Raw genomic sequence first — 13,292 nt, 5'->3', positions numbered from 1 at the left:
AAGCACAATTGGCAACTCTGCATTTAATTAATCTCGTAGGATTAGGTCAACTGGTTAATTTTCTGTTCAAACAATCCATCATATTTTTTTCAATCGATGATGAAGAGAATAAGAGTTTTGCTTTTGTTTTTTCAATAAAATTCATTGGTGATTTAGACACGTACAAAGCTAGTCGTCATATTCAATGCCGGTGATAATACATCTCCTACCAAAGGTGGGTGACGACTGAAAAGCATGGCAAGGCCAATGATAATGCTTCTTCCAAAAACATGACAACATTTACGATGTAACTTTTAATTTATTATTATTATTAATGGATGACATTTAAGTAAAATTAAGGTTAAAATATTCCTAGTATTTCAAAATAGGAAAATTCCATAAATTAAACGCATTTTTTTAGAAAATGGGTAAAAATGTCAATTTATTGCGTCATGCGACGGCAGAGTTACTACATTGTTATTAATTTTGTTGTATACTTTATTTACCTTCAATGTTAATTTCGTATTAGGACAATGTGAAACAATTTGTAGCTCAATTTTATTTTGATAATGTCAGACAAATAATACAAAAAATATATTTTTAATTTATTTAAATATGTAAAAGTTCAGTTTTAATTTCTCTTAAACATATGATATGAAACTATTAGGAGTTTAGGACGCATCTAAATTCATATAACATTATTATCATCCGTGGTAGTGAATAATGTGTCATTTTCTTCCGGTCAAATTTAATTTGCGAGACCAAAACTAATATATTTCTTAAAATGAAAACAAAATGTTTAAATTTTAAAATTTGACCAAAAACAAATATTTCCTTAATTTATAATTTTAAAATATTTAATTGTATAATTTATACATAGTTATACTTAAAATAACATTATTATTTTTATATTATCAAAATTATACTTAAAATAACATTATTATTTTTAATTTTTTATATTATTCATTGATAACTGCACGATGAAAGTTAGTTATTTTACTATTTTTATTTGTACACTCTTTTTTTTTTTTCCTTTTCAGTTTTCAGACCCTAATTACATTTTTTTTCTTCCATAAACGTGTACTATATGATATATAGTATATACTATATACGGCCAACAAAGAGAAAAATACATAATAATAAATAAATAAAATATGGAAAGGGAAAGAGAAGAGAGATGTAAGTGGGTCAGGGGGACACGTTATGAGCAGGCAATTCCATGTGGCCACATGGATAAGAGAAAGAGGAAGAGGAAGAAGAAGATGATGAACAACAACAAGCAACACAGCAACACCAACTGAAACATCTTCATCATCTACGAACGACCATAAATTTTCTCTCTTTCCCTTTCCCTCTCTCTGTCTGTGTTTTTTCTTAAAAAATTCTGTGAGAGGCATAGAGGAAGATGAAGGAAAGCAGTGATGGGTTTGTGAGAGCGGATCAGATTGATCTGAAGAGCATAGATGAACAGTTGGAGAGGCACCTCAGCAAGGTGTTGACCATAGAAAAGAAAAAGCGCTCTGAAGGGGAAGAAGATGCTGATCATGTTCATCTTCATGTTCACACCACCAGTGCCACTGCTTCTCCCAAATTCTCACATGCTTCTTCTGCTGCTAGGGTTAACTTCAAGAAGAAAAAGCAGGATTGGGAGATTGATCCTTCTAAACTCATCATCAAAACTGTTATAGCTCGTGGTACTTTTGGCACTGTCCATCGTGGTGTCTATGATACCCAAGATGTTGCTGGTCAGTTTTATCTCCTTTTTTGGCGTGTTTTTTTTATAAAAAAAATTGAATTTTTGGGATCAATTGTTTGCTTATCAGATTTAGATGCATAATTCCTCTATCCACCGAAGTTAAAGTATGAGGGTTTGTTTAAAAATGTTTTTTTAGTTATCTTTCTTAATTTTTTTTTTCAATCGGTGGGTTAACCATTTAATTTCTTCAGCAAAGTTATTACTTGAATTAAATTCCTCCAATTAGTTAATTCCCTTGCTCCTCTGGATTTTCTTGTGAAGAGTTGACTTTTACTAGGATTTAGTGTGAGGTTGAGTTTGTGGAAATAACAGTAAAAATTTTGGATGATGCTTTTAGTGTCTTAAAATTCATGAGATCCCCCGTTGTGGTTTTGGTCTTACGGTGTGGTGAATATAATTAATAGTACAGTGTTTTTGCTTCATTGATTATTTATTCTTTGGGTAGAGATAGTGGTTTCCTTTTCTGCATTTAACTGATCACAGTTATTGTGATTACTTAATGCTCAGTGAAATTGTTGGACTGGGGGGAAGAAGGTCAAAGGACAGAAGCAGAAATTGCCTCCCTGAGGGCAGCGTTTACCCAGGAAGTTGCTGTTTGGCATAAACTTGATCACCCCAATGTCACAAAGGTTAATTTCAATTTCTTCAACATCAATTTGTGTTATTGTAATTTTAATTTGTTGAGCTTGTGGTTTCAATGTTGTGTATGCTGATATAATTGTGTTTATTTGGGTGGAGGGATCCATCTAAACATAGAACTTTCTTCGATCTGAAGTCTTATGAACTTATGTTATCAGCTGAGAGTATCATTTTCAATAGAATGCAAATCAGTCCTCCTTCATAAGTATGCCTTTGCATATTATGTCTATGCATATCTGCTTTCAGTTTTAGACTTTCTTTGTTGTTGCATACTTGTATATAATGAGTTAATTATGTGCTTATTTGTTTAAGCGTTTGAACCTCCATCAATGGCATTTCACGCTTTCCTTTGCACCAAACATGACCAAACATGAGAGGGGGAAAATGAAGCTTTTATGTTCAACGTAAAACTAATGTGTATTCAAACACGCTATATATCTTCCTAAGGGTTCAAGTGATTAGGTCTTTTGTTAAATCTTTAATTCTCAAGGATATCAAGTTTTGTCGGTTTCAGATTTCAGGAATTTCCTTCTTAACTAAATCATCCCCACTGTACCACCTTCCTTGTATGTTCTTCTTTCACTTACATTCAACTTGAATTTTCTTGCAATTGTGGAAGGGATTTCTTTTTTGCAGATGATGGCCATTATTATTGTTGTTTAAAAAATTTCATGCACATTGTTTTAAGCAGTGTTGTTAAATAGCCGCAATAGTGGCGCTATAGTGCTATTGCATTGCGAAATTCCCTGGATCCGCGATTGCAACTCTGGTCCACTATTGTGGCTGCTATAGGTGTTGTGGTTGCAGCATGCGTGCTGCATCCTCTTGTTATCTCTGTCAAGTTTCCTGCCAATTGGACTTTTGAGTTAATATTATGCCAATTCTTATTCATTTTGTTTTTATTTGCATACAACTTTCTTTTTTATTCATATATAATTGATATATATCATATATTTCAACCATTATGTGACTTCTGCTATTTGGCCACGATGCTATCCGCTATCTGATATTGCGAATTATTGGCTTTCCACCATTTTCTGTAATCTGCAATTGATAACACTGGTTTTAAAAGCATAAGGTTTGCAGTTCGCTTACCTTAATGGTATTCTAGAAATCTTTATTGGCCAAATACTGAAATATGAGAAATACAAGTATTTTATGGAACTAAAAATATATGAATCTTATAATATTGAAGTTTATTCACAACATATGAGCTTAACTGTCATATATTTGTTTTCCTCTCTTATTGTTTCCTTGTTCATAATCTGAGATTGTTGTGATATGTATGTTGGAATAGATTAATCTGAGACTGCTGGTAGATAATCTTCACAGAAGCACCATTGCATTAACTTGTGGCTTAGTTGCGTATACTATCCTTATTAAAAGGATATAGTGCTTGAATTAAAGAGTTTTCAGATAATCTGTTGTTGAATATATTTTAACTTATTTGGTGTTTATTTCTTTCATTTTTTAAATAAATCAGTTTTGATGAGATCTCTGTTGACTATAGCCTATTCTTTTGAGTTGATTATAGAACAGTAACTTAACTTCGACCTTTCCAATAGAAGGATAGGACTCTAATTTTTAACTTGTTAATCTGTTTCATTGATCTAAAAATGAACACTGACGTCTTCACATAGAAAGAAGTCGGTGTTGATATGTGGTCATTTTATGCATTATTTATCACAAATTCAGAGTGTTCTGAACTTGAACTAGTCTTTCACATTGCAGGGTGAAAAAAATGTGAATAAGCTTTTTCCATTTGGTTCAGCATCCCTGGTTCTGTTGAACAAAGCTTGTAAATAAATAAACCTGCTTGCTAGCATTTTTTGAAATTTACATACAATTAAAGCTTCTAGACTTCAGGTTTCTATTGTTTATGGTGGATCTGTTTTTTGGAAAAAAAATTCACATTCTAACATCAATCTTTTTCTGAGATATCCTGTTTTTTTTTTTTTTATCAGCCAAAAAAAGAATGATATTAATAGAGATACTAGATGTACCCAAAATACAAAAAAGTCAAACAGAAGATAAGGAAAGGGTCAGCAAGTGGTTATGCAACATTAATATGCAGGTGTGCTCATAAATGTGAAATAATCAAATGAACATCCTGAGACCCCTGCAAAAAGGGAGAAGAAATCCTATCTGCCCCCAATCCCTTCCCCCAACAAGCGTTACAATAATACTATATGTCCCCCCTGTCAAACCAGTATCCATGTTGCTCCCCTATGAATAGCATTTGAAGTGTGAATGTTTGTATACTGATAATTTCTTTGACCCAATCCGTGAAAGCGAAGCCCCCACTAGTTGCTTACCCCAAAATACATACTCGTGGCAGAGTTGCCAATGCATGCCATGAGTGTGATAAAGTATTGATTTTACTTGTTGACTGAGCCCATGATTTGCTAACAATCAAGTCCCAAACTCTGTCCACATCAAGGCTCTCATTGTGAAAGATAATCCCATTTTGGTGCTGCCATAGGACCCATGTTGTTTCGCACCATACTGCCGAAGCCAAGTTTGCTGGTTTCTTCAAGAAGCTTCCCATATGGTGTTGAACAAAGCGCTTCCGAGGATCGCTGTGCTGTACCATCTCCACTCCCTGCCAATTGTAGCACTTGTTCCAAATATTTGTCGAGAACCTGCATAGGAACAACAAATGATTGGCATTCTCCTTGCATGCATTGCAGAACGGGCATCTCAAATCCTCCTCATCCAATAGTATTTTGTTGTTTTTTGTTGGTAACCAATCAAGCAATTGATGCCAAACAAAAGCCTGCACGTGTGATGGTACCGGAACTTGTCATAATTGCAAGAACTCCTCCCCATACTCCATCCCTGCATGATAGGAAATTAACAAATGATATGCGTTCTTGACACTGTACTCACCTGAGGTGCAGGTATTTCAATGCCAAGAATCCAGACCGACCCTGTTCAACTAACCGAAAACTACTCACCTCCTCCATCAACTTTTCTACCATCAGTTTTTCCCACTCCAACCAATTCTGCCATGACCATACCCCATCCCTCCACCCACCACACGCCTGTATCTTGCTCTCTTTTTGATACTTCTCCACTAGAGTACCCTCACATACCCACTTATGATGCCATACACTAGTGTTTTGTCCATTACCCCTTACCTTCCCCATATTTTGATCTTAGAATTTTACACCACAAGCTCTCCGACTCTCCTTGTCGGAGAGCATCCTCCACCTCCACTTGCCTAACAGTGTGGTAGAACTCTTTCATGTTCCTAATCCCAAGAACACCCCCCCCCCCCGCTTCCTTTGATACGCATTCCCTTTCCCATTTAACCCATGGTATTTTTTTTGAGATATCCTGTATCTTTATTAAATTTAAGTCCATTCATTTGGTGTGTTGGGGTGTCCTGCTCTGGTCTCTGTCAATTTGTCCTAATATTTTCTGGTACAAAAGATGCATGTAGATGTGTAGAATAATTATAGTCATCTTGCCCCTATTTCCTGTTTTGCTACTTTTCTTCATGACATTTTCTCTTTCCTGTTCAATCTTGTGATATTTGCAGTTAATTTGTTTTCTCTTTCCAAAGGGTATTATGCACTTTTCTGCAAACATTTTTCTACCCTAGATTTTTTCACCATTTACATTTTCCATGTTTAGTTTATAGGGGCAACAATGGGGTCTTCAGAATTGCAGATACAAACTGATAATGGTCTAATTGGCATGCCAAGCAATGTCTGTTGTGTTGTTGTTGAGTATCTTGCTGGAGGCAATTTGAAACAATATCTAATTAAGAACAGGAGGAGGAAGTTAGCTTTTAAAGTTGTCATCCAGCTGGCACTTGATCTTGCAAGAGGGTATTTTCTTTTCTAATTGTGGATTAGCAGTTTGGGAGCAATAATTATCGTAATTTGTCTGCGTAACTACTCAACTTGAATTCACTTGGTTTTACAGGCTGAGTTATCTTCACTCCCAGAAGATTGTCCATAGAGATGTAAAGACAGAGAACATGCTATTGGATAAGACACGCACAGTTAAAATTGCTGATTTTGGGGTTGCACGTGTTGAGGCATCAAATCCTAATGATATGACTGGGGAGACTGGTACTCTTGGTTATATGGCTCCAGAGGTGTGTAGTCATTACCTGTAAAATCCTGTATAAATTAGAAATTATTGTACCAGTTTGTGTGACAGTGGTAGCCTTAGTGCAAAGGCATGCAGTGTACACGTAGATTTCATTTGATGGGGAATTAGTGTATCCAGCCCAATATTTCCTCTAAGCGAGGATAAGTGTCTTCAATCTCCATCTCATTCTTAGAGCTGTTCAATGAGGGTTGTACTGTCCGGTCTCCATTGGGCCGATCTAACTCCCTAGGTATTGGACCGATCATCATGAATAGACCGCTTATCGCCAGATCTTGTCATTTACTAAATATATCTTAATCATATACAAACATATCTTACCCGAATTATATCTTATCTCCATTATTTATGGAGATAAGATATAATCCGTGATTTATGGAGATAGGATGTAATATTATCTTACCATAATTAGAGAGCTCTATATAAATCATGCCTCACCTAAGAGCAAGAGCAGAATACACTTTTATGCTGTAGAGTAGGAGATCACTAATCCTAGGAGAAACCCTATTCCGGAACAAGGGTAAATGATTACCTTCATGTGATAGCATATAGTGTGTGAAACTGTGAATAAGAAAAGAAAAAGATGAGATGAAAGTATTTTATTTGATCAAAAAGTGAAAGCCCCTCGTAATTGACTATTTATGTTTTATTTTCCCAACGGGGTTGGTTTTCAGGTTTTAAATGGCAACCCCTATAACAGGAAATGTGATGTGTACAGTTTTGGCATCTGTTTATGGGAAATATATTGTTGTGACATGCCATATCCTGACCTAAGTTTCTCAGAAATCACTTCAGCTGTTGTTCGCCAGGTATATTTTCTTCTCTGTTTTGATTGGTTTTCTCGCTTGAGCAGTGCATGTTTATCACTGTGGATTCAGTGTCTGTGAATCCATCTTGATAACATTATTATGTTCTGTTGGAATTTCAGAACTTAAGACCAGAAGTACCAAGATGTTGCCCGAGTTCTCTGGCAAATGTAATGAAGAAGTGCTGGGATGCCAGTCCCGATAAGCGGCCGGAGATGGATGAGGTAGTTTCCATGCTGGAGGCCATTGACACATCCAAAGGTGGAGGTATGATCCCTCTTGATCAGCAGCAGGGTTGTTTCTGCTTCCGCAAGCATAGAGGGCCTTGATGTTTTATTTGTTAGCCCAGCAAACAATTTGGTTATAATGATTTTTCACTATTTGAAGAATCAATTTGTACCTATAGTGAGAAAGCAGCATTTGGATACTAGATGAGACAAATACACAGTAGGGGGTACAGTTAGGAGGAGCTGGTGACATGTCAATATGTTGGTGGGTGTGTAAAACTGTACCTCTGATTTTCTTTTACCTTTTTTTTCCCCCACATTGGTTTGGGTTATGTGGGTATGGGTATTACTTTCAGCTTGGTGGCAATGTTGCCAGATTGGACTTGTAACATGCAGGATCTTCATTATACTATTGCATACTCGCAATCATAATTGATGTGATTAAGTTGGATCCATTTGCTATGTAAACAATACAAGCTTTTTATTGAATGGGAAATAAAACCTCTTTGGTCGCTTAATTACAAGTTCTCTCGTAACAAACTTTCATAACTCAAAAGAACCTTTGCACTCTTTTGTTCTCTAACACATTAATGACACTTTTTAGGCCTTGTATACTTATCAGCTAACAATATGCAAAAAAAAAAAAATTAGTTTTCGCCCAAGCAAAATTAGTTTCTGCATGGACAAAACGAGTTTTTGCACGAATAAAAAAACTAGTATTATTTTTCAACTAGTCGTCCAAAATAAGTTGGTGTGCCACTTGTACTCAATAATTTTCAAGACCAGAGTTTTCTAGTTTCCATCAAACTTGGTCCTTCGTCAACACCACTGACTTTACATTTAGTACACACTAGTCGTAAGATTTCGGTGTTTCTTGTACAAATATTTGAAAACAGTAAACTGAGATGACTCTTGTAATTATATGGACGGAAAATGATATCAAGTACTAAATAATATTATACGAAACCATACGAATCTTATGTGCCGTAAGCACTACTATATATGGATATAAGGTTAAAAAATAAATTCATAGGATTGAACAATTTTAAATGACTTGTATTGGAGAAAAGTACTCAAGACATTAATCTTCCTAGCATTGGTAGAACGATTTTGGGTTTTATTTATTCGAGCTAAACGATAGAATTAAATTTTTAAAAGGATTTTTTTTTCTCACAGCTGGAACTCGATGCTTTACTTAAGAAAAAAACAGATATATAACACTTGAATCACCCAGTTGTTTGTGATAACATTAAAGAATATATAAGTATATAATTAAAATGTTGAGTAAGTAGCAGCTAATAACTGACTAAGTATATGTCATTGTCCTCTGCTGTCATGACCCGCTGCTTATCGTATCATACTTGAAAAAATGTTGACGAGCTCAAATGGACATATTCATTGATCATTAAAGTCATAACATTCTAACAAATTAACATTGCCTATAAAAAAAATTAAGGCCAACAACAATACAACAATTAACGACTGTAACGATTTCATCAATGCTATGATTTCAAAAGTACAAAAATAAATTATTCTTTGAAGGGGCGGTGTTGTTGACAGCTTCTTTTTCCTTTAACTTTCCATCTTTCATTCTCTCAATATTCCAATTAAGCAGAAATCATGGTATTCATACGGAATCGATTTCTTCATCCCATTTGGTTGTTCTGTAGTACATGGCATAGAGGATCAGCTGCACCAACCCGGATACTGTTCCAATGCCATTGGGAATCTACCATTTAAAAAATTTAGTTAATTAGTTAAGAATCATGGTTATCTAAAATCATTCATTTTTCACAATAAAAAATAATGAATACTTAATTTTAGATATATGCAATTAGTGTTTGTGTTTGTGTGTGTATGGAAACATACTTTTGGTCCAACGAACAAAAAATGTTGTATTTTTCTTAAAAAGTGAATTATGGACTAACTAATTTTTTCAAGTTGTTCTTGCATGCTTATACTTTGATCTTTTTTTCAAGTTGTGAGATCTGTAACCATTTTTATTCATACAAATATTTGTCTCCTCTCAAGTAAGAGTAACTAAGAGTTACAACGAGGATATACGGGGAAAATCTAAGACACTGGTGTAGATGGATGTGGTTTATTTAAAGGAGCTGACATTTTTTAAGTTATCACTCTTTTCTTTTTAAGAACTACAATTAGATGGATCTTGTGTATTAAAGCTTCTGGTAATCAGATAGCGTTGCATGTGCATGGAAGCTGTCATGGTAATAAGCTAGCCTGCGGATTTTGGTGGGCTGCTTCGTAACGCGAATGGGTCTTGAATCCTTGCTTTCTATGGTGATATTGGTTCAGCTGATGCTCTAAGTGTCCCAGACCTAAGGGTGTAATTTTTTTTCTTCTTTGTTTGTTTTGCTTACAAAAAACAAAAAAGATGAAGGATTATAAAGATCTACTTACTCTAAGAGAAAATTTAAAATATTACTCTTAATTTGGATCCTTTATTTTTATTTAAATTTAAAGACTTAGATTTATTTACTTAGGTCACGTGACACTTGATTCTTGAAAAACGATTTCTTTGTTCCTCCTGTCTCCAATTCTCAAAAACCTCTCACTTCATTATCTCTATTTTCTGGTCATTAACACAGAACATCAAAGGACAACATGCCAGCAAATTCTTGTGTTGCATTGCTTCTCTCTATTTTTATCTTTTTTTGCTGAATGCTTCTCTCCACTGTTCCTCTCAAGCGTTTAATTAATTTTTTTTTGTTGTGATAATATGCTCCAAAACTATGCAGCTGGTAACAGTCCAGGGTAGGCAAAATACAAGGCCGCTGTTAATGGGAAACTGATCAATGCCTGTAACTACAAGTAATTTGGAGTCTTTGTTTTGCTTACACTACCAAAAAAAAAAGATTAAGGGTTTTTTTCATTGACAATAGATAGAAAAAATAATGAGATTAAAACTGTTAAAGTGTGATATTATAGTGATATTTAAATTTTATAATGTTGAATGTTGAACAATTTACCTATTATAGTTTTTTTTGGAGATTTTTTTGTTATGTTAAAGAATTTAACATTTTAATTTTTATGTTATAAGTTATGCTTATTTGTATTTTTTTTATATTTTTATAATTAGGTCATGTTCATATATATATATATATATATATATATATAATTTTATTCTCTTATATTTTTTGCACTTTATATTGATGTTTCGTATGCTAGATTTTCTAAAAGAATCTCTTATCCCATATAATTTATTGGTATCCTATCTGCATGCTTGCAACATAGGTAATGAACTAATGGCGCAAATATTGGGGTGGAGTGAAGAGGAATTTGGGAAAGAAATTGGATGAAGGAGTTCAAACCCATTTTATCCCGAATACAACAATTAATCCATAAACCCTAAATTAACTGTACTAAAGTTGATACAATCACTTATTCACATAAATTATTATCTAACTAATTTATTGACATAAAATTTATATGCATATATTAATCTAAACAAAATTATTATTTGTTACATATTTGGGATATAAATCCTTTCTTAAAAATGTTAATTTTTTTAGATTGTTTTTTGGGGGATGGGGGTGCTATTTTATAATAAATTTAGTAATAAGTAATAACTGATAACAAGAACAATAATAATTCTGTAAAAAAAAAATACAAGAACAATAATAATAATTACCACGATGAATGGATCCCACTTAAGTAAGGCATAGGTCGTCCAGATAACTCCATTGGCAAAGTTGGCGAACGAAAGTAAGAAAGGCATGTACTTCACACTCTTTGTTCGAATTACTTGTCGCTGCTCATTTTTGTGGGGGTTAAAATTAAAAATGAGAAAGAAAAAAAAACAGATAGGTAGGAAAAGTAACTATATATTATTATATAAACTGAAAATAAAATCAAAAACACATAATTATACAATTTTGGTCGGTTCTAATTGCATGAACACATTGTAATTATGCAGCTTTGATTTCTCCATTAATCTTTTGTTACATATATTTATCAGATTTTACTTATGTAATACTAAACATAGGGTACCAATGATGTATTGTCCAACAAATATGGTATTGTGACTTAATTACGTCACTAAAAACATTTATATATTTAATGGAAAACTAATGGAAAAAATAAAAATCACAAATTATAATATATATTTAGATAAGTCAATTTGCACAATTTAGAAGCTGGAGACAAAACCCAAACAATTATTATACCTAAGGAACAAAAGTGCAATTAAGTTTATTATTAGTATATAACAGAGAAATTTAAATACACGTACCATGACAGTTAAGGGTGCAAAGTACATAAGGATGTTGAAGACTATGCATATAGGCCCAACAATCACCTTTCTTTGCTTGGCAGAGTGAAGAAAGGTCATGATTAGAAATATCACTACCGCAAGGAAGACGAGTTCACCCAGGAAGATTAGGATGATCTTCCTCTGAAATTGGTTAAATTAGGAAAAAGAACAATTAGATTAAGTTAAAGGATAAAGAAAGAAAGAGGCTTTGGCATGAGCGGTTGTTTCTCACCCGCTTGCTCCAGGTTGAATATACAAAGAAGATGAGAGCGTAGAAGATCTCAAGGAAGAAGCCAAAACCATTTATTGTGACGACAAGAGTGTTATCTTCAGTTACGAAGGGCATTCCATAGATTGACCACATTCCACAATTGAGTATAGTTGCAATATAAGGATCTGGCTTGAAATTTTGCACTGATTTTGACTTCCATATTGATATAAATGTAGGTCTGCAAATTACAAATATTTGTCATTTTAATTTTACTGCTAATTTGTCCATCCATTAAGAAAGGAAAGAGAGAGATATTTACACGGGAGACATGAATAAACAAAAGGAGATGACATTTCCTGCAAATAAATAAAAGTGCGTATATTAGAAACTCTTCATTCTTAAACGAAAATGCTTAGTTTAGATCTTGTATTAATTAAATTGTTCCTTGTCCTTCTTCTTTTTCGTGATTCTATTAGATGAAAAAATATTATATATATAAATAAAAAAATCATGAAATGCCATGAGGTTTATCTAGACAAACCAATTACTCCAATGACAGTTCTTATTGCTCCAGTGTCAACCATGACTGCAACATCCGAAGAAGAAACTGATCAAAGAAACGGGTGAAAACCAATTGAGAAAGTAAAGTAAAATTGTTTACCAAATAAGTTTGTTTTCTTACTTTTGTACTTAAAAATATGGTAAATATAGTTATCCCAACACTCAACTAATTGTGGGTTGTGAAGTGTTCTGACCGCAAGAAACTAGCTAGGTTTGAAGTGCTGACTTATCAACTTGAGTTTTAGCCACAAGCAAGTTCTCTTTCTACGCAATTCACTGCCTAACCAACTATCAGACAAAATTGGGGCGTATACCTAGCTAGCCACAAACATAAAATCACGAGGTTTGAGAATATTGAAGGATTGATTTTGCATTATTATTTAAATGGATCGTAGCGTAGGATATATACAAGGAAAAAATGACTTTTTTTTTTGTTACAATGTATGTATTATGAGATTAACTTAAAGTCAGAATGTGCTCAATTATAGGTCAAATAGTATTAATTATAGTATATCTAAACCAAAGATATTTAAGATTAGACCGATAACTGAATTGATTCGAAAATAATGACTTAAAAATTAATGATTTAACCGTGATTAAAAAAATATTATTGTAATTTTTATGTAATCTATTAAGTTATATTAAAAAAATAACATAATTTTTGTAACTTTATAATATTAAAAATGGAAAATTATCATAACTCATAACATATATTATT

At 33.4% G+C, this 13,292-nt stretch overlaps 2 protein-coding genes across 2 annotated transcripts; one reads left to right on the top strand and one right to left on the bottom strand.

Moving 5' to 3' along the window:
- Positions 1-1,161: 1,161 nt before the first annotated feature.
- LOC114411951 (serine/threonine-protein kinase STY13-like) lies at positions 1,162-8,047 on the top strand. Its single transcript, XM_028375702.1, has 6 exons — positions 1,162-1,724; positions 2,243-2,364; positions 6,014-6,210; positions 6,308-6,482; positions 7,171-7,305; positions 7,425-8,047. The coding sequence occupies exons 1-6, from the start codon at positions 1,385-1,387 to the stop codon at positions 7,629-7,631; spliced, it is 1,176 nt and encodes a 391-aa protein (XP_028231503.1). The 5' UTR covers positions 1,162-1,384; the 3' UTR covers positions 7,632-8,047.
- Positions 8,048-8,895: 848 nt separating this feature from the next.
- On the bottom strand, positions 8,896-12,647 carry LOC114411485 (bidirectional sugar transporter SWEET5). The gene is made up of 6 exons (XM_028375150.1): positions 12,555-12,647; positions 12,333-12,369; positions 12,035-12,251; positions 11,782-11,943; positions 11,182-11,301; positions 8,896-9,258 (listed from the first exon to the last, which is right to left on the bottom strand). The coding sequence occupies exons 1-6, from the start codon at positions 12,595-12,597 to the stop codon at positions 9,157-9,159; spliced, it is 681 nt and encodes a 226-aa protein (XP_028230951.1). The 5' UTR covers positions 12,598-12,647; the 3' UTR covers positions 8,896-9,156.
- Positions 12,648-13,292: the final 645 nt, after the last annotated feature.

The sequence above is a fragment of the Glycine soja genome, chromosome 5, assembly GCF_004193775.1.
Source record: "Glycine soja cultivar W05 chromosome 5, ASM419377v2, whole genome shotgun sequence".
Classification (NCBI taxonomy): Eukaryota; Viridiplantae; Streptophyta; class Magnoliopsida; order Fabales; family Fabaceae; genus Glycine; species Glycine soja.
This window is presented reverse-complemented; position numbering and strand designations above follow the sequence as displayed.